At 50.5% G+C, this 21,475-nt stretch overlaps 1 protein-coding gene across 1 annotated transcript in view; it reads left to right on the forward strand.

The window, feature by feature from the left end:
* Nucleotides 1-21,475, forward strand: part of NECAB2 (N-terminal EF-hand calcium binding protein 2) — a 66,060-nt gene that overhangs the window by 43,739 nt on the left and 846 nt on the right. The window contains exons 4-12 of the mRNA XM_064670617.1: nucleotides 6,287-6,312; nucleotides 9,980-10,077; nucleotides 17,269-17,405; nucleotides 19,329-19,447; nucleotides 19,576-19,655; nucleotides 20,243-20,299; nucleotides 20,423-20,535; nucleotides 20,859-20,936; nucleotides 21,301-21,392. Of these exons, the coding sequence (XP_064526687.1) occupies nucleotides 6,287-6,312; nucleotides 9,980-10,077; nucleotides 17,269-17,405; nucleotides 19,329-19,447; nucleotides 19,576-19,655; nucleotides 20,243-20,299; nucleotides 20,423-20,535; nucleotides 20,859-20,936; nucleotides 21,301-21,392 (800 nt within the window). The remainder of the gene's footprint in view (nucleotides 1-6,286; nucleotides 6,313-9,979; nucleotides 10,078-17,268; nucleotides 17,406-19,328; nucleotides 19,448-19,575; nucleotides 19,656-20,242; nucleotides 20,300-20,422; nucleotides 20,536-20,858; nucleotides 20,937-21,300; nucleotides 21,393-21,475) is intronic.

A 21,475-nucleotide genomic window follows, 5' to 3' on the forward strand; every position in this document is an offset into this window, starting at 1 on the left:
AGCACGAGCTGCAGAGCACACAGCTTTGGGCATCAGCACTTCAGTGAACGTGGGAGTCTGGTTTGGAAACTGGTTCTGGGCAGTGTCTGTGTTAGTGAGAATGCAGATGGCTCATAAAGGCAAGGAACTGCAGAGAAAGCCGTATGAAAATATTATTATTAAAATATTTTAAATATTGAAATATTAATATTTAAAATGAGCCTGAATACAGGTTTGCTGTGCAGCCCTGTTGCTGCTCACCTTCTGTCTTGCTGAGCAGTATGAGCCGTGGTTGTCACAGTGTGGAAAAGATGGAAAACTGTCCCTGTCTTGGTCATCATCTGCCTAAATCCCAAGGAAAGAGGTGCCAGGAGCAGGAAGGTGCTGAACCCTGCATTTAGGTGAGCAGAACATCCTTGAGGACACCAGATTTCAACCTTCAAACTGGGGAATGAAAATCCTGCCCATAGCAAGGGCAAGTAGGAGGAAAGAGACCATCTCCCAAAGTACATGGAATGTACAATCCCAAACCACAGGTGATGAGACTCTGTAATACAAAATCCATATGTGAAACTTCATAAAAAATCCTTCTTGTCTTCCTTTTGCTTCTCTCTGTTTCTGGGCAGTTCTTTGTCCCTGTTTTTTCTTCTCTGTGGTACCAGGGCTTTGGAGAAAACCTGATTTACTGCTGGGCTCTCAGAGGCCCGTGCTGAGCTCCCCAGGTGCTCAGTGATGGAGCACATGCCAAGGGAAGGACAAAGTTATTAGTTTTGCTTTGGAGAAGGCAGCATTTTCCTCCCTTTCAGGGTCCCCGTGGGAGCTGTTCTGTAGGTGCTTTAATCTAAATCATGGTGCTCCAGTGCTGGAAGTGTCCCAGTTAGGTGGTGATCCAAATGGACTCTGCAAAACCCTGCCTGTTTCACAGAACAGGGAATTTTGGAGAAGCCCCTGTCTGGAGTGAGTGGTGAACCTTTTTCAGCTCATGCCAACGGGCTCTCCTCCATTCCCTCTGGGAATTCAGACAGGTGGTACTTTCTGCCCTGCTGGAAAAAGCAGAGCTAAATGACCTGCTGGGTTTTTTCAGACTCACTGCTCTCTCTGTTTGTTGAACAGTGAGCAGGGCAGCTGTGCCTGCACCAGTACGAGCACCTTTGATTTCCCCCTGCTGAAGCACACCACGAAATACACTTTAAATCTGTGTCGTGCAGGAAGCAGGGACATTTGGCAAGAGAGAAAACCATCCTTCAAAGTAAGAAGGCAGGCACCAGAGCCCTGACTGCCAGCTTGCCACAGCTCAGGAGATGGAAGCCAGAAGTGACATATGTTCTGAGTCCTCCTCTGCCTGTGTCGTTTGAAGCTGCAGTTGGCTCCACGTCCTTCTGGGCATGGACAGCCTTCACATATGCTTTCTGCTGTTCCTTTGCATGTGGCACTTCAGGTTTTGGAAGTCCATTTTTAAGTCATACCATAAGAGTGTTTTGGGCTTTTTTTTAAGCAAGTGGGCAGGGGAAGGGGAGGTACTTGGGTAGGTCTTGGGAAGAATTTACTGGGGTTCTCCAGAAGGGTTCAATGATGGGCTTGGAAAGTTACTTAATTCTTTAGAATTGAAGTTATTCAGCTCCTGGCCATCATCCAGTATTTGGTATTTTGCTTGCTCTGCCTGGAATAATTTCTCTCGCTCTGGGGCTTGTGTAAAAATGTTTAATTGAGTTCAGAAACTAATGATCAAAAGTGACCATCTGTGACCCCTTACCAGGCATCTGGGTGCACATTTTGCACTTCTGAGGTGTTAAGATAACACAGCACTGTTGCTGCTGGGACTAGAAGCCATATCATCAAATGTAATAATATTTTCCAGCTGCACTTGTTGTTTTTTAGTCTTTCCTAAATGAAAATGAGTTTTGCAGGTGGCTAATGCTAGAGGATAATTTGTTTCCGTGCTCGTTTGAAGCCTTGCAGCAAACCCAAAGCTGTGAATAGAAGATGGAAATAAAAGTAGAACGTGATTTCAGAAAAAAAAAGCCCTCCATTTTCTGTGCTGGTGAAGTGACTAAGCCGTGGGGCTGCTGATGCAAACCTTTCATCTGCCCAAGGAAAAGGGTGATTATCTTCAGCTGAAGCCGTGGGGCATTGAGCAGCTTTTGAGCAGCACATCCAGGCAGATATTTGCATGAGAAGTGTGAAGATGAGACTCTGATGTATTTGCAACTTCTGAATTGCCATCGTGGTTCTGATTGAGCTGCCTGTTGGGAGAGCCTGGGACACCTTTCCCCTGGCTGAGCTGGAACCCAGGACGGGAATTTCACACTCTGCTCCTCCCTGTTATCTCCCCCATTCTGAGATAACTTCTCCTCTCCTCTCCGTGGCTGGAGCCTGGAGAAGTGTGTTAATGACAGCAAGTCAGAGGCCATCAGCCTGGCCTTGGGGAGGCAGGAGGTGCTGGGAAAGAGAGGGAGAGATGCTGGATGGCAGAGTCACAGCTGTGTTTGTTGGAAGGGTCCTCTGCAGGTCAGCAGCAGCACTGGGCCAGGACATCCCTGGCTTTGCCATGCTGAGAGCTCCTGGGATGCTCTCTGGGTGACCCCTCCCTGTGCTGGGCTGGCCTTGCTTGTTGAGAGGTAACACAAATAACTCCGGGGGGATTTCCAGAAATACCTTTTTTTTTCCCTGCGGAAAACACTGATTTGCTCAAACCAAGTGTTGGGCTGGTCTGGATCAGTGTGGCTGGAGCTTCTGAGCCAGGACCTGGAGGTAACTGGGTACCATCACCCCCCGGGGTCTGGCTCTGGGATGTTCACCTTGAGCCCCTGATCCTTGGGCTGTTGGACACCCTGCTGCAGCCTGTCCTCTGTCTGGCAGTGCCTGCTCCCTGCCACCAAGTGTCAAAGGGGGCATCTTGTTTCAAGAAAGGCAGGCAGGGAGGGAAAAAATCTTCTAAAAGAAAAGCAGCAAAAAGTCAGTACAGGAAAACTGATAAAAGCCCATCCACTGGATAATCTGCAATCAGGGACAGGGCATGGAAAGATGTGACTTCCCAGGGATCCTCATTAGCTCAGGTGTCATCAAACTGCAATTTATTGCTGGGTGGGGCTTTGGGGGGAGAAATGTCTTTGTCTCTGGAGCACACAGAGGCACAGCCATGGCTCTGAGCAGTCTCTTCCTCTCACTAATCACGCAGCAGTAATTACTCTCTGGGCAAGTTCCCCTAATTAAGCCCACGGAGGAGATGCTCTCACAGCAGGGTCGTCACTCTTTAAACTCCCACATGCACAGGAGTGGTGTCACACTTTGAGGTCTTTTCTTAATCTTTGAAATAGTTGGATATGAACCAGAAGGAAAACTATTTCCCTATTGCCAGTATGTTTATCTGGTCAAACTATCACATTGTGAGTGATAAACAGTCCTTTTTGTGGCCAAAGCAGTTCATGGCTTGGGCTCTGACTTCTCAGAAGGGTTGAAATCTGAGCTCTTGTTTTTGCCTGGTACCTCTGTTGGAGCAAATAGGTCTCAAATGGCAGATGGAGGATCTTCAAAGTGCCTTGGAAAATAACCTCAAAGGGTGCACATCCCTGGTAAGACTGGGAGTGCCAGGTTGTGCTGCTACAGCCTCAGTGGCTGGAAAACAGAGAAAAGGCCTGAAACCAAAACAACTTCGATTTTCTTGGGGTTTTTTTCTCATTTGAAAGAAAGACTTTTGTTTTAGAGAGAGGTCAGATAGATGTGGCCTTTACTATGCAGAAAAAAATATATAGCACAGAAATCTTTAATGATTTCTTCATTTAAACTTGAACATTATGATATTCTGCTTAGTTGGATCATGGCTTCAATAAGCTCTTGAATTAGTCACACTATCAATGTAATTACAGTTAAAATTGAAAGCTAATTCACAGCCAAGTGTTATTCTGGCTGAAAGATTTTTTTAATTTTTTTTTTTTTCTGAGAACACGAAAACAACTTGTTGCCGTTTTTCTTTTTAGCTTGTTGTGGCATACAGGAATGTTGAATATTTGGCAGCTGAAAAAAAATCAGTAACTAATTCTCACCTAAATGTTTTCATGCTGAGAAGTCCTGTGATACGTGGCTGCTCCAAAAACAGGTTCTGAAGGGCAGCTCTGGGATGAAAGGCTGGGGATGACAAAGGTGCCACCTCCCATTTCACGGGGCTTGAAACCCAGATTCTGACTATTTACATGATAAAATCCTCCTGGCATAGCCCGTGGTGGGGGTTAGTTACTGAAGCATTAAACCACTGGATCAGCTCATAACTGGTGCTGTAGCTGGGCACTGCCCATGCCCTGCACTGCCTGGTCAGAGGTGCAGCTCCCACAGTGGGCAGGAACAGCCCCAGAAACACAAAGGGGGCCGTGGCTGTGCCAGCAATGTTCCCAGCAGGCACACTCCTTGGGGTGGAAACATCCTGCTCAAGTACCCACTGATTTCTCCTGACAAATTTTCATCTGAACATTATCATATTTTTTTATTGTCAGCTTGTGACTTCAGTAATTTCTTTCATCTTATTCTTAATGAAAGATGGCTTAAAATTAAAAACAACTTCTCAGACAAGCTAACATTCAAGCACAATTCAGTTAAATAGGATGACAAGATGTGAGGAAATAAAAGACCATTCTTGGCAGCAGCAGATCAATTATTACAATGCAAAACCATGTGGAATACAATAATAGACGTTTTTCCTCAGGAACGTGCCCTAGCTGCAAACCCATAACCACTTCAGCAGGTGTTTATAAACACTGTCTTCTGAAAAATATTACTGAAGCACTTTATGGACAGTGCTGATGTGCAAATGACTCCCATGGCTGTGCCTGAGAGCTGCAGGTGAATTCCCAGGGCCTGCCCTGGAGAGAACTTTGATGAACCCGCAGCCGTGGGGCTCAGGCTGGCACGGGGCTGTGCCAGCTGGGAAAGGGGTTCCCCTGGGTTTGCTCTGCCTGGGCACTGCTGAGGCTCTGTGCTGCCAGGGCACTGGGGCTGCCAGAGCTCCTGGGTCAGGGCTGGGCTCTGCTGGTGGGTTTGTGTCTGCATGGTCAGTGGGTCTGGGCATGAGAACACCAAGCCAGGGAAACAGAGCTCACAGCACCCCCAGGGGGTTCTGTAGGATTCAGTGAAGTATTGGCAGGGTTTGAGAAAGATGATAAATCTTGAAGAGAATGAAGATAAAGTCGTGCAAAAGCTGCCTTTGCAGAGAGAGGCACGTGCTGCCCACCCAGCTCTGTTGTCTGCCAGCAGCAGCCACGTGTCCTGCACCTCTCTGAGGCAAGAGGTGACTTCTTTACACATGACCAACACCACTCACCAAAAGGCTGTGTTCCAGGAATGTGCTTTTGCAGCAGCAGACAGGTCAGTGGCACCTTTCTGGCAGGCAGCATCTCCCAGGGCCTGATGCTGGTGTTTGCCTTGATTTGGGGATCAAGGCAGGGCTGCAGGAGATGCTGTCAATGAAAGTGCTATTGAAAATTTCTCCTTCCCTAATCCACTTATGTTGACAGGTTAGACAGAGCAGGGATGAGTTTAGTTAAAGAAATAACTTTTCCAGGACATAAATGGATTGATAAAATATAATTCTGTTAAGAGATCATTCTGGTGCTTGAATGGCACTAACAATTGTGTGGGAATCAGAGGCACAAAGAGATTAGCAGCAATCTTTATTTCCCAAGCAGGTCGTCTGTTGAGATGTTGTTATGTAAACTAAATGTTCGTGTGTTAGGAAGTAATGGTGCAGTTTTGTCTGCAGGGAGTCCTGGGCAGGAGCTGCTTTGCAGGGGAAGAAACAGGAGAATTGATCCATCTAGAAAAGTAAATTTTGCAGATTTTTTTACTGACTGAGTGGGCACATTTGGCACATTCCTGTGCCAAATGCCAGCACATCAAGTGCCTCACCAGGGTGTTGCCAGGGTGGATGTTTGGGAGGAGGTCAGAGCAGTTCATGTCAGGTGTGCTGGGTCCCCCTCAAGCACAGGTTCCCTCTGGGCAGGGGGAGGATGCACAAGGACCCATCTGCCCCTCAGGGAATATCCAAAATAACGTGTGAACCAGTTCCAGCTGCACAGATGCTGAAGGTGCAGTGGGGGGTGGATGCCCTGAGTGGCACCAGCCCTTCCTTCTGCACAGTTTGTCCACACTGGTGGCTGGGCAATGCCCAGAGGGTGGGTGACATTACAGGTGGGTATCTGGGGTTAAGCCTGCAGGAATCCTAAATGTAGCCATCATCTGTCCTTTACATTAAAATTCTCTTTCTTTCTCTCTCTTTTTTTCCTGCTTCCTCCCCTGCCTTGTTCTCCCCCTCTGCCAGCAATGTGGACACCAAGGAGCTGTGTGGTGAGTGTGGCCCTTTTTTTGGGGTGAAAGCAATCCTTGCTGCATGTGGGGCTCTGAAGGATGCATGAAACCCAGCACAAAGTGCTGTGGCAGCTGAGGGCAGGGGGAATCTCAGCCCTCCTGCTGCTTTGCCCCTTATGCCACAGGAAAATTGGCAAAATTTTTCTTCATCTTCTTGCAGCACAAATGGGGTCAGAGCTGATCAAAGTGCTTGGCTCCCATTCAGGAACAAGCTGGAGTTTAATTTCTGGAGGTGTCATGGCTCCCAGCTCTGCTCTGCAGCTCAATAAACCCTCATCCCTCTGCAGTACCCATGACATGTTTGTCCTTAGGCCAGCCTCCATGTTTCCAGCAGGCTGCCTGAGGTGTACACCTCTCCTACTGCACCTCCCACTGCTCACCAGAATTAAAGGCTGAAAAGAAAATCTCTGATAATGTTTTGTCCCACACCTTGGCCAGAAAGGGAGAATTTCCTGCCGGGATTCCTGAAGGGCTTTGCCTCAGTGGGAGATGTCTCGTGCTGCTCACTCGGGTGTGTTTTTTCGTGGATGCTTGGTATTGGAAATGTTTCCTGCACCCCAGCTTTTGGGGAAGAGATGAGGAGGCAGAGTTGTGTGGCCTTGCAGAGGGCTCATCCATCTCTGCTGCTCCTCTCCTGTGCCAGGATCAGAAGAAGACATAAAGCCCCCTCAGCAGGTGTTCACCACTGACCTTCACTGCTTTGCCACCAGTTAAAGCCTCCAGAGGGAGCTGGGAGGGGGTTGTGCAGCCAGAGAGGTGGTTGCTGTGTGCCTGTGCACCTGTCCTGATATTTGAAAGACCTGTCCATTGATGGTGGTCTGTGGGTCTGCCTGCAACAGGACACTGCCCGGGGTTTCTCTGCTCCTGGAGTGCTTAACTCCTGCCCACACCTTTCTGAGCATCCAGGCCTGCAGCAAAAGCAGCAACATTTCCCCTTTCTGCTGGTTATCCCTGCTTTGATATGCAAGAAACGAAGACTTCCATAAAATCCTTTTGGTTTGCTGATGATATGATGGGCTTGTTCCCATCACTCCACTGTTATTGTGTTAGGGCTCCCTGCCAGCTGACCAAGAAATCAAAACCCCACAGCTTGTACCATCAACTTTGCCAGGAAATCCAGGGGTAATAACGGCATTGCTTGACCCCACACTGCTTTCTCCATCACTCTGATAAAATCAGAAAATTACATGGCTGTCACCCATCTGCTGCCTCTCCCAGGGGTGGAGCTGCTGGGAGAGGAGGGAGATAAACCCATCACCTCCTGTGGGAAGCTGGGAAAGCTGGAGGAAGGATCGATCAGCACAAGCTCCTGCCTGCATCTGTTATCTGCTGAGTTCCTGCCCTTGCCTGCAAATTCTTGTTTGCTTGTTCTCTTCCAAGTATTAATTTAAACATAAAACCTCATTTTGGCTAAATGGGAACTGTGGTGTCTCTCTGGAAATGGGTTGTGTATTATAAGATGTTGGGAGCATCTTAAAAGGGATTTCTTGAGCCCTGCAGCTTATGTGATAACTTTGATATGGCTGTTAATCCATATCAGGCAGCATCTTAAAAAGTTCTGGGTTTTTTTCCTGCCAAGGAATGTAACAATCACCAGCAGCTTGATTGACTTAAAGGTGGTTGTATAGCTCTTCACTGGCAGAGGAGCTCCCAGCCATAGCTAGGAGCTCTTAATAAGCCCAGAAAATGTGAGTACAGGAGCCAAATTGTACCTGCCACTTCTAATTCCATCAGTGCACAGTCATGCAATGGTGCAAAGTGTCCTGAGAACTGAGTGTGCTCCACGAGCAGGGGGTGCACATCAACCTCTTACAGACTATCAGGGTGATGGCATCTCCTGGGGGCAGCTGTGGGGCACCCACCCCTCCCACACCAGTCTGGGGTGGCAGTGATGCTCTTCCTCTGAACATTGACTTTTGCCTCTGCAGCCCTGAGCAAGGACCTTGTAGGACTGGAAGAGCTGATCTCAGGTGTTCACATGAATTAACGAGGCTAAAGCAGCTTTAACTTTGTTAAAGCCCACACTGTTCTGCTCCCAGGTGCTCCTTGCTCAGGCTCAAGGGCTGTGCTCTGCCCACAGCAGCTCATTTCTCCTGAAATGTGTGAGTCCAGCTTTTTATTTCAGGATTTACAAAAAGTCTTCACCTTTCAGATCTGCTCAGGTTTTCTTTCCCAAATGAAGTCAGAAGAACAACACAAATAAACACCCTGCAATGAGAATAAGCTGTTTGGCTCATCGTGGAACAGCAAACAGCTGCTGTCAGTCATGCTGTGACATTCCTCTTTCTGCCAAAATCCTCTTCCCTCTGGATATGTTCTCAGACTGTAAATAGCTATAGGCACTTCTAATTAAGCCAAGAGAACCTAATTAGTGGAGTTGTTTCCTGAAGTTTCTGTCTTGCTGCACTCCACAGAGATGTCACCTCAGTGTGAAGCTTCGTGTCTCAGTGCTGAGGAGCAGCACTGGTGGCTTTTAAGGAACAGCTTTCAGCTCTACTCTGTGTCAGTCACCCAGAAACAGGGAAACTTTGGGTCTGTGCTGCAAACTCCCTGCACATCTGGCTGTCCTGCTCCTCTGCTGCTGTTCCCATCACAAACATGAATTCCAGGACGTGGGAACTCCAGCAGAGAACTGTGTTCACGTGTGTCAGGGAGCCATCAGCCCCGGGACACACCAGTGGTGACTGTGTTCTGTGTCAGTGAGGGGCAGCTGGGACTGTGCCAGGCCCCTGCTGGGGTGGGGGTGCAGCCTGGGGTGATCTCCACTCCTGCAGAGGAACGAGGGTGGCACAGAGGGAGGGTGGGCTCCCTCTCCATGGAGAACGTGTGCTTTGGGGCCAGCCTGCAGCTCTCCTCCTCTTCTCTTTTCTCTCTTTTCTCTTTTCTCTTTTCTCTTTTCTCTTTTCTCTTTTCTCTTTTCTCTTTTCTCTTTTCTCTTTTCTCTCTTCTCTCTTCTCTCTTCTCTCTTCTCTCTTCTCTCTTCTCTCTTCTCTTCTCTTCTCTTCTCTTCTCTTCTCTTCTCTTCTCTTCTCTTCTCTTCTCTTCTCTTCTCTTCTCTTCTCTTCTCTTCTCTTCTCTTCTCTTCTCTTCTCTTCTCTTCTCTCTTCTCTCTTCTCTTCTTCTTCTCTTCTTCCTCTGGAGGCACATTTTACTCTCAGAAGCTTGTTCAGCCTCTGGTCATTGGCTGAGGTGCAAATGTGACAGGAATGTAGGGAAAGATGTGAGACCAGACTCAGCTCATGTAAATTGGGTTTAACTTGAGAGGAGTTTGGATGCTTTGGGTGGTAAAGAATGTCAAGGGAGTGGAAAGAGGATTTCTTTTGAGACTTCTCCCTCTATGCCTGCAACAGGAGGGGAGAGACCAGATACAATGAAATGCAGAAGTGGGCATGAGTTATTTTCAGTGGGGGCTACTGGGCCTTGCACCTCCTTTGTGCAATGGTCCCAAACTTCTTGGGAATCACACCACTTCCCATCCCTGCAGGACAAGTTGTGACTTTGTCTCGGTGTTTAGAGTATAAAAATGTCCATGAAACCATCCTCTCACATTTACCTTACCACCAATAAACAGACATTGCTGTCATGCAGCCTTGAAGGATTAAATTTCCTCAGCATGTTCCTGTCATGTCCCTCTTGGTTTTCCCAGACTATTTTGCTGACCACATGGGAGACTATGAAGATGTTTTGGCCTCTCTGGAGATGCTGAACCTCTCCATCCTGAAGGCAATGGACTACACCAAGAGGGTGAGTGCCCTTTGCTGCACCTCATGTTCCACAGGCCTGGAGAGAATGGTGTCAGAGCTGTGTGATCAGAGCACAGAAACCTCCAGGTCCTCATCCTCCTCAGCAGTGCTGCCTCCTCCTGCTCCACAGGCAACATGGCCCAAGGGTCTCTTGGGTGGGATTTTGGATGCACAGGGTCTTGTTAGTGCCACTGGGAGGGCTTTTGGAAACTTCATTTTGTAGAGCTGCCATTAAATCCCATTTCCATGCTAGAAGGCATCCTGCATTCCAGAAATCCAGTTTCCTTGCTGGAAGGCATCCTGCATTCCAGAAATCCAGTTTCCATGCTGGAAGGCATCCTGCATTCCAGAAATCCTGTTTCCATGCTGGAAGGCATCCTGCATTCCAGAAATCCAGTCCCTCATGTGCAGCTGCTGTGCTGGAAACAAGGGGGCTGTGTTTGACAGAGCAGAGGGGAATCATGCAAGCACCAAACCTAAGACATAGTGTCCTGTTTTATATATGCAAAATAGCCCCAAGTTCTTAAAAAATCCACCACATACCTTAATGATAGTGTTAATAATGGACTAATAGAGACAATGACACTGGTCAAGACGCATATTGAAGTTTATTTATGAATACCTAGAAAATCTGAGCTGAGGTACCACATGAATATCCCTGCTGAGAGTTGCACCACCCATTTGTTGTCTTACCAGGATGAGAGAAGTGTTTATAGACTTATAATTTCTTGGAAATCATTTTCCTTCCATACCACTGAATAATGTAACTGGGCTATGCTGGTGATATTTATTACCTCAGAGTAATCAATCCCTTCTCCCACTTCTACCTTCAGCCATATTTGCCTTGTTCTTTTGTGCCACAGTGAGTGAAAAGTCGTGTCCCTCTTCACTCACAAGTGATGGGGTACACTGAGGACCAAGCCAAGGAGGGAGGTTTTGCTTTTTCCAAGCAGCCACAAGGACTTCCTAGTCCAACCACAACACTCCTGCAAGTAATCCAAATTGAAATCTCCCTTGCATTTATCTTTGAAGCTAGAGGAGAAACTCAAATTACTCCACATTAAAGGTGTGGTAATGATAAGAAGTTTTAGGAGTTAGAGTGGGAAACAGCAAATTTCTCTCCCATCTTGCTGCTGAGTAAAGAGCCTGATTTTCCTGCTTGATCGAATTCCATCCCTTCTGATGTTTGTGAAGTGGAAAGTGAAGGCACGTATTTCACATGTTGATGTCTTGCCATAATAAATTAAAGGGCCTTTGGCCCATCACTGATCTGCCTGAAGTGTTCATGAATTTTTTATCAACATTATGAAAGGATGAAAAAATTCAGGACAACAGTAATAGTTCATTTTTTTCTAATTAAGTTGCTGTGTCTGCTTGTGCCTCATTTATATTCATTATTAGCAAATTTTCTGACAGTCAGATTTGCCAACCATGTATTTTAAATAAATATTAACATGCTAATAGAGATCTCAGTAATTCACTCCACCTTGCTGTCCATGATGCCTTCCACCATTGCTTTTCCAATGTGAGGTTAATATATATGACTAATTCTTCCCAATATTTTGCAAGAGGAACATGGCTTATTCCCTGTTCATAAATTAGGCATCTGAGCATGTGGGTATTACCTTGCATAAGACATCTGCAGTGGAAGCAGGATGGTTATTCATAATCTCAGTCCACTCATAAGAAGAGCATCTTTGTCCCTCCCTGATTCAGCAGGTTGTGGCAGGATTCTCCTGCCTTAATTGCAGCAGGTCGGGGGTATTCACCCAAACCTGAGCTGGTCACCTCCATCAGGAGCTGGTGGAGAGGACCAGGGAGAGCTGGAGTTCTGGAGGCATCTTCCTCCTGCCCCACTGAAGGATCACAACACCCTTAATCTCAAATGCAGACGCTTCCCAAGCCAGAGGAGGGAGTGCCAGCCCAGCATCCCCTCAGCACCCACACTCTATCAGCCCATGGGGCTGTTGCTCTTCACTGCCTGGCAGACTCTTGGCAAGAGAACAAGAGCAAGACTCCATCACAGAGAGGAGCTGGCAAAGAGGGATTTAATCAAAAACACTGCTCCTGCTGTGATTTTGTGAACAAAGTGGTACAAACTTCATGAATGAATTATTCAAACACAGGCACTTTATTCAGGTAAAGAAGCGGGGGAAGAGAAAATCCAACAGAAAACAAGCTGTTGTGGGTGGTAGAGAAACTCATCTCCAGTGTTCTAATAGGATAAACATCCAGGCAGCAGCATCCAAAGGTTCTCCAGGTGCAAACCATAGTGCTTTTCACACCCCTGGATTACAAAAGCTGGTGTCAGCTGCCACTTGCCCAATGGGTGCCCCCAGAAAGGTCTTGTAGAATCACAGAACCATGGATTGGTTTGGAAGGGATCTTAAAACTCATCTGGTTTCACCCCTCTGCCGTGAGCAGGGACACATTCCACTGGGTCAGGTTGCTGTCTCTGCATCCTTTTCTGTGGCCAGATCCTGCAAAGGGCTTGGTGATGATGCTGAGCATTGTGACTTGTGAGCAGACTGCTTTGCTGGTGAGCTGCTCCTGATTCTCCATAACAAATACACATTTCAGAAGCTGGAGATCACTCCTGATCATTTAGAAGTGTTCCTATTCCCTCCCTTTCAAACAGTGTATTCAGTGCAAATGATGAATGAAGCTCAACCTTCTTCTGTGCTGCCTTTCTGGCGAGAGGTGCCAGCTGACAGGAGGGCATGGAGAACCACAGCATTTAATTGCTGTTTATATTTCTCACCTTCAAAGACAATTATTTCTTGCCCGTAAAAAGAGAAAGCAGCAATTATCTCGTGCTGGAGGACCTCATAAAGCATCAGCAGCAATTAGATTCGGTGGTGGAAGGTCTCATGCAGCCAAACAAAATCTGTCAGTGTGATTATTTTCCAATACAGTGATGTCTGTGCTGCGTTCACATGACTGTCAGTGACGGTGGGAATGCAAAGGGAAATTGGAGAGAGAGGAAATGAACTTTCGGGATCTAAAAAAGGCTGACAGCAGGAGATGTTCTTTTATAATTCTTTTTTACTGTTGAGTAGTGCTGCTGGCAAATACCAGACCCAACGTGACTGGGGAGGGTGGTTTGTGTGACTGGGGAGTGTTGAAGGGTGTGTGGGTACGGGGGGGCTGGGGGAGCAGAGCCAGGTTAATTCTGCTCCTCTGCCACAGTCCCTGACCCCCAGCCTTGGGGGACAGTGTGGGGCAGTGCCCACCCAGTGCCTGCACCCTCCCTGCCAGCTCCGAGGGTGCCAGGGGACAGTGCCCAGGGAGCCAGAGGGATGGCATGAGCTGGTGGTTACCACGGAACAAACCCTCACCTGGGCACCCCAGGGATGTGCCTCAGCTGGGTTAACAAAAGCTGTGGGGTTTGGAACCTGAGAGGCTCAATCAGCCCCGTTCCTGCCGGGCACAGCTCCGGCTGCACTGGGGCTGTCCTGCCTCCAGCTCCTGCCAGGGAAGCATTTTCAGGACTGACCATGGAAACATCAGCAAGGCTGACCTTTGGTGGTGAGTCAAACTTATGAAAAGCAAGATGCAAAGAAGCTCCAGAAAAATGCTGAGTGATGAATGCCCTCAAGGACAAAACAGCTGAGATTTAAAGTCAAATCATTCCTTCCTGGAGATGCTCCTGTTGGGCACCAGAACTGGTGACTGACCTTGGTGCCTGCCCTGTCCCAGATGGAAGGAGAGTGCTTGGAAAGCAAAACTGCCCAAAATTGCAGCTGAAGTTGCAGCAAGCCCTCATGCACATGCTGCAATGACAGTGGCTTCAGGGAAGAGTGGTGGTACTGCAGGAGGGGTTTATGGAGGAGGCCTGAGGGCCTGAGGGGGCCCTGGACCAACCTCTGCTTGATGTTCAGCAGCTGGTCCTGGACAGGGAGAAAAAGGGAGATGTGAATGACAGTGTTTTACTTCTTGCTTGCTTACTGAGAGCTCCACTGCCAGTCTATCAGTTGTCTCATTAGTGGACCTGGAGCAGGAATATGACCATGTGGTGACACATCACCCTCTGAGAGCCTTCTCATGTCAGGGTGCCAGACACCACACGTGTCTTGTGGACTGGCACTGTACCCAAAACAGCTGCAAACACGTTTTCCCCTGGGAATCATTATTTAGATGAAAAATATGTAAATCATAAAGGGAAAACTGAGTGCACTGACCTTCAATACCAGCTGCTGCTGCTCCAGCAGCACTAGGGAGCTCAGAGGTATCTACATACAGGTGAATAGTTTTGCATGTGTTATTTGTGATTTAAAATGTTCCTGCAGCAATCCAGCCTTCTTGTCTCTGCCTCACGAGCTGTCATCTCAGTGAGCAGAAGATGTCAGGCCCTGGGGCTCAGTGGGAGCTGCTGCTGCTCCATCAGACCTGCTCTCCCTGTTGCTCGTGCCAGGGTGGCCGTGGGTCTCTCCCAGTTTTCAGCCCTCAGAAGCAAACTTCAAAGCTGTGCTCGTTTGAGCAGCTCAGTTACAGCCCCAGAGCAAGCACCATCTGCCAGCAGCCTTGGATGCTAAAAATGGTGGATTTTTTTGTTTGTTTTTTAGCACAACCAAGACCAGCAATGTAGATTGCTCTCGCATCCCTACCTGTCAAAATTAAGCCTGCCAAATGTGATATTGCTCTTTTTTCAACGATGACACCTCCAGATAAAATAGTCAGTAGAAATAAGCCTCAAAAAAAAAATCTTTTCTTTCCATGCTCCAGCTAATCCTTTATCTCAGCCTTTCATTTTACATGAGCAGGTTTTCTCCTGCTCTGCTGAACAACCTGGTCGTCACACTGAGGGTATCTTCCCCCTGGGAAGGATTTGGCTCCTCAGGGGCCAAGTTGTTTGCTCAAAAGGCCAGTTTGCCTTTTCTGGAGGGCTCAGAGCATTTCCTGTCCTCACCTTTGCAGCACAGAGATCTGCCCTCATATGGAGGGAGTTGTTTTTGGGATTATCACTGGCTTTTTCCCCCCATTCCTGAATGGGTGATTATATGATGAAACATTCCTATGATGCAGTTAAAATGTAATCATGGTGAATGATTGTGACTGAAAAAAGAAGGGAGTGGTGATGGGTCAGTGAATTGGTAAAGTTTGAGTCATCTTTCCGTGTATTTTGAATGATATTTCTGAACAATTTCTGTATCAACTTCCACAGCACAAACCAGATGTGGATTTCTGGATAGGTTATGGAATTCTGCAGTTCAAGAATAACCTGAAAATCAAAGTCCCAGCTGTGATTTGCACAGGCAACACATCCCAAGGGTGTTTTAATTAATCTGTTCCAGAATTTGGTCAGCTCTGGGTGGATGCATGTGGAAATGAGAAGCTGGAGAGCCGTGGTGGGGCTTTGAGCAGACTGTGCCCGAGGTTTGCTGCTGCTGTGTGGGGAAAGGTGCCTTGCAGACACATGAAAAGCCTGTGATGTGAAGAGGGGGGAGAGATTTGGGGCTTGGACCTCATCTTGCTGACCTGGCACTGTGCAATATCTCCCTGATAAAGCAAGCTTTCCTTATCCCACTTTTCCTTCATTTTTCCACGTCTCTGGCTCATGCCCTGGTTTCCCAGGTGGTGATGCTTTCTGAGGCTCTCCTGAGAGCCATCAACACACAATTCTCAAGGCCATTATTTCAACGAGGCTTTCACATTTGCTGCTCACTGCAAATGGGCACAGGCACCTGTTTGCAGCAGACATCAAGGCCAGGCAGTTGGACTGGAACTTTCCAGCCTGGAAGTGATGGATGGAGAAGAGCAGGCTTGGAGATGTCAAAGAGCTTCTGGCACAAAGCAGCTTCACTGAGCAGCAATTATTATTTATCTCCATAAATATTTTAACTTCTCAGGCAAAGCAAGGAAGAAATAACTCTTCAAGGTGAGATTAATAAGAACAAACCTCATTAAATCTCACCAGGACAGTCTGATGAATGTTTTAATAAGACGATGGGAAGGATTCCTTTGGAGCCGGTCTTCTTAATGACTTGTTTTTGCAATCCCAAAGAAATCATGTTAGAGGAGAGCCCAAGGGATTGCACAGCCCAGTCAAGCAGGGGAAGGAGTAGACCCAGCTCTGTGTTCAGTGGGGGCACCTCCTGAAAGCAGGTCTGCACCAAATGCAGGGGGGGGACAAAGCCCCCAGCCCGTGGGAGCAGCCGCCCTCTGCCCAGGCAGCAACCAGATCCTGAGCAGCCAGAGCTGGGCTGGGTGTGAGAGCCATCTGTGATCACAGCAGGGCCTGCTGGAGTGTCTGATCAGTGCATTCGTGCCTTCAGCACGGGCAGAGTGCTGGCTGCAGGCAGGGCTGGCTGTGGGGGGAGCAGCCAAGGAGGGGGAGACCGCAAAAAAATTGGTTTTGATCCCAAATGCAGTGATATGTGTTTGTCAAGGAAATGTATCCATTTAATACACCCACCTTGGCCCGAGTGTGGCCAGTGGAAGATGTATTAGGTGATGAAATAATTGCCTGGGTGAGGGCCCCACATGGGAGGGGCAGGGTTGTCTGTGTTAGACAGGTGTCATTAACCTCTGCTAATTGGATGCTCAAGGAGCTGCCAAGAATCTCGTGCTTCCCTACAAATTCAAGGGTGAGAAATCAGTTCTGTGATCAGAACCCCAAGGGTTTTTCCTTCAGCTCGTTCTTCTTTTATGATTTAATATAAAAGATAGAGGCCCTCTGGGTTCTCGCAGAGCTGCTCCAGTTGCCATGGAAATAAACCTTGCTAATCTCTTTGCCATAAAACAGGAATAATGTGCTGTGCCAGTGTCCATCTGGGTGTGCTGGGGTCATTCCAGTTGTGCCAGTGTCCCACCTCTGCTGCTGGCTGGCAGGAGGTGGAGGAGCAGGACCATGCCATCAGCAGGGCTCAGCAAAGCTGTTTTGGGAAAGGGGCCCTGGGTGCTTCAAGCTGATCAACTGTGCTATTAAAATATTTTAGAATGTTCTCTGTCTCAGAAGGGTTTGGATTACCCTGGGAGCTTCTCAAAGAGTACATCCAGCTCTGTTAATCATCCCAAACTCCTTTTTCTTTAGTGCTGGGTTGGCCATGCGGTTGTGGACTAGAGCACTGTAAAACATGCTCAAGTTCTCAGAGTAGGGATCTCCAAAGCACAGGAGGGGCCCCTTTTCACTGCTGGGTGGTGGTGCTGGGTGAAGGTGCTGGGGCTCAGCCCATCCCTGTGTGCCTGGCAGGTGTACGAGAGCGGCACCAACGTGGAGCAGTTCGTGACCCGGTTCCTGCTGAAGGAGACAGCGAACCAGACCCAGTCCCTGCTGAGCTCCGTGGAGAGTGCTGTGGATGCCATCGACGAGCAAACCAACCCCAGCAGGTCTGCAGCACTGCACCCTCCTCCCTGGGCCGGGGGGATGAAGGGGGAGGAGGAGGAGGAGGAGGAGGAGGAGGAGGAGGAGGAAGGTGCCTTTGCGGGGCCAGGGCAGCGCAGCAGACCCTGTGTGGGGCACAGGGGAGCTGGGGGAGCAGCTGCCTCTCTCTTTGCCTCCCTTCCCAGCTTCCTGAGAGCTGGGGGGCTTTTCTCCACCACTCTATCCTGCACTGCCCACACTCTCCCACAGCCCTCAGGATCCCTTTTAGCTCACGAGCAGTGTGTGGGGAGGCAAACAAGGGGCAGCACCCTGGCACTGGGCTGGGGGCTTGGGGCTGGGGCATGGGGCTGCTTCTCTGAGCAAAGCCACCAGTCCCACCCAGGGCACGACACAGGCACCCCCAGAGGGGTGGACATGTCTGGGCTGTGCTGAGGACAGCCTGCAGGGGCAGCTTTCCCTGCCAGGGGTGCTGTTCCTCCTGCCAGAGCACCCAGCAAGTGTCATCGTCCAGAGGCTAGAGGTGCTTGTTGAGGACAGGTAGTGCTGTCCCCTGGTCTCACGTGAAGCACAGCACCCTGAGGGTCAGTGTCACCCCCCTGGGGTCAGTGTCACCCCCAGGTACCACCATCACCAGCTGTAACAGGACAGGTTGCCACGGAAGCCATTTGTCAGATAGTCCTGGAGCAAATCCCTCTCCTGCCATACCTGCCAGCCAGGAGGCCTCAGGATGCTTCCAGAGGGATGTCTTGGCTTCCCCAGGCTGTGGGCAGGGAGAGAGGCACATGGACCACAGAGAGTGAAAATACCAGCTCCCTGCTCAGACACCACTCCCTGAACACAGCGAGACCCTGGGCAGCTCTGGTGCCACCTCACCAGCTTTCCTGGGGAGTGCTGTGGGTTTCCTCATCTCACATCTCCTTCTTCTCCCTATTTTGTGGCAAACTGTACAGAAAAAAAGCAGGAGCTCGTGGGAAACTATGAGGAGGAAAAAAAACCAACATCAGGCAGAGCAATTAGAGCCTCTGAAAGACTTTGCTGGCTTTTATTTCTGATGTGTGGGCCTGGTTCATAGTGGGGAGTATTGTAGTTGTTTTCTCACTAAGATAATAGCCAAAAAGAAAAATAAGTCACCCAAAAAATCTATCTCCTGCATCCACATGAAGACAAAGAGGTGGCCTAAAAAGCACCAAAATAAAGGGCTGAACACCAAAATGCAAAGGCAGAGGTCCAAGCTTGAAACACCTCATTAAATTGTGATTAAAATAAATCTCTGTCTGTTTTCACCTAATTTCCTGCCTATTGACAGGGGATTATCCAGCACCAGCAGTGGGATTATTGCACAGCAAAAGGATGTTCCTGCCACCTTTATTGTTGTTCTTGCTTCCTTATCTTGGGGACGTTCCTTGGGACCAGATCTGCACATTGTGTTCCCCTGTGTAGGGTTGAGTCCACACTGGCTGATTTTTGGGGCCAGCAGCAGCCTGGGCACTGCTCCTGCAGCACCCAAGGACTCTGTGGGGTGGCTGGGAAAGGGCACCTGTTTTGGAGGAGCCAGGGGAGGGGCAGGAGGACGCTGGCTGGTGTGATGCCCGTCAGCTCCCTGGCACTCATCCCATTTCCAGCTGGGAGCTGTGTGACCACAGAAGGTGCCAAGAGGAGCTGGGGCTCCTGGGCACCTTGGTCAGCCAGCACAGAGCTGCTCCTGCTGGAAGGGACTCTGGAAACCCTCTGAGCTGCTCAGCCTCTCCCTCTGTGGTTACAGGAGGGAAGCCTGCACTGCCTGGGCACAGTGTGGGCACTGCTGCTCTGCAGAGGGTCTGGCAACACTGGCAGAGCTGCCAGGACTGTTGGCTCCCTGGGGCTGGCTCGTGCCGTGCTGGGTGTGCCAGCTCTGCCATCCTGACTGCCCCTGTGCTCTCTGGCTGCAGGCACTACCCCAGCAAGGCTGGCCATGGCCTGAGTGACCCCTGGTATGACAGCCCTGTGCCCAACTACACTCCCACCACCTGGGTGGTCCCCAGAGAGCACGGCAAGAACCTCCAGGCTGGTAAGTGGTGGCTGCCTGGGGTGGCTGGGAGGGCTCAGGGACGGGAGCTGCAGTCCCAGCAGCAGCACAGGGCTCTCAGGGAGTGCCCACAGTGCCCCTCACCCCATCACTGCCTCCTGCCTCTGCAGGTTCCCCCGACACCAAGGCAGAGGGGTTGGAAGGGCAGATCAACAGGCTGGCCAAGCTGATTGGCAAGCTGGAGGACAAGGTAAGAGCCAGTGTTTCCCTGTGTGGGACTGTCCCTGGGGTGTCCCCACAGCCCCACCACCTCCCTGCTACGTTGGGCCAGAGGTGACCAAGAGGTGGCCATGCCCATCCCAGTGCTGTGGTGTGCAGGGACCACGGGTGGGTTGCTGGTGGTGCTGGAGGATATTCTTTCTGATGAGCTGACAGCAGCTATGGAATGTGGAACAATTGACTGTGAGTGTGGTTACCAGAGGGGCTAAGACTGTGCCAGAGCTAGGAAGGGTGAGAGGGCAGTGAGGAGGAGTGGGTACCCCCTGGTCCTGCCTTTCCAGGGACAGTTCAGGGACTGTGAAAAAGTGACAGCTGTTTTGGGGCAGGGGCGAGGACATGGTGTTGGGGATGTTGGCTGTGCTGGGAGCACGGGGAGCTCTTGCAGAGCGTCCTGCAGGGCATGAAGGTGCAAATGGCTCTTGGAGCTGTCCCCTGCAGAGAAGGGGGCACAGCCAGACATGCCAAGTGCTGGGCACAGAAACCCACTGGGCAGGGGACAGAAACCCACGGGCAGCCTCAGCCAATCCACCCCCCAGCACTGCTCCCTCCCCTTTGCAGACGCTGTGGTTTGACCTGCACCAGCGGCTGTCGGACAGCGAGAGCTCCGCCTGCACGGTGAGTGTGCCCGACCCCCCGGGGCTGGGGGTCCCTGTGTCCCCCCGGGGCTGGGGGTCCCTGCAGCCCCAGGCTCGGGGTCCCTGTGCCCCGGGGCTCACGTGTGCTGTTTGGGGCCGGCAGTACCTCCTCCTGGTGCGGAACGAGATGACGGTGTCGCACAAGCACCTGGGCGAGTTCTGCAGCTCCCTGAAGCAGTACCTGAAGAGCGTGGCCGGGGAGCGGGACTGCTTCCAGTGGGTACCACCGGCAGCCGCACGGGGGGTGCTGGGAAGGCTGGGGGGGGGGCAGAGGATGTTCAGCTGCCCTTGCAGCAAAGGGCACCCCACCGAGTGAAGGACTGGGCAAAACAGCCCAGATGTGGGATGTGGTCCTGCTCGGTCACCAACACCCTCTGCACGGGCTGGGGAGTGCTGGGCTGGGGGGCTGCCCCTCCCCGGGCTGTCAGGGCTGGGTCACCCCTCGGTAGCCCAGCCTGCAGCACAGCTGTGGCTGCAGGGGCCCAGGGGGCAGGGATGCCCCGTGCTGGGGGCTCACCCCCTCTCCCTGCCTGTGGCAGTGTCACCGCGGTGAAGCTGCCTGATGGTGTCACCTTCATCGTCTACGAGTTCTGGGAGACCGAGGAGGACTGGAAGAGGTAGGAGAGGGGGTGCAAAAAGCCCATTTTTTTGGTGGGATGCTGGGGTGTGGAGGGTTGTTGGAGCTGCTGAGCCCCTAGCTCTGTCCCCTGTCTGATGGCAGGGCCAAAGAGCTGTCTGTCTGTCCTGGGGTTGTCCCTGTAAATGAGACAGGGGCTTGGGGTGGGTTTCTCTGCACCTCCCACCTGGGGATGCCTTTGCATGTGGGAGGCATCACTGTCCTGAAGCGAGGCAGGGTGCTGTGCTAAAGGGGAGGTGAGTGGGATTGCTGGCACCCGGCCCCTGCCTGAGCCCACGGAGCTGTGGGGGGCTGGGACGGTGTTTCTGGGGTGGGGGGTCACCCACTGTCCCACCTGGATGCAGGCACCTGCAGAGTGCCACCTGCAAGGGCTTCCAGCACGTCAAGGTGGACACGCTGAGCCAGCCCGAGGCCGTGTCCAGCGTGGCAGTGCCAGGTAGGAGGGCAGTGCCCTGCCCTGGGGGGGACGGGGAGCCCCTGGCAGCCAGCCCCACTGCAGTGGTTGGGGGTCAGGGGTGG

Source organism: Pseudopipra pipra, chromosome 14 (assembly GCF_036250125.1).
Source record: "Pseudopipra pipra isolate bDixPip1 chromosome 14, bDixPip1.hap1, whole genome shotgun sequence".
Lineage (NCBI taxonomy): Eukaryota > Metazoa > Chordata > Aves > Passeriformes > Pipridae > Pseudopipra > Pseudopipra pipra.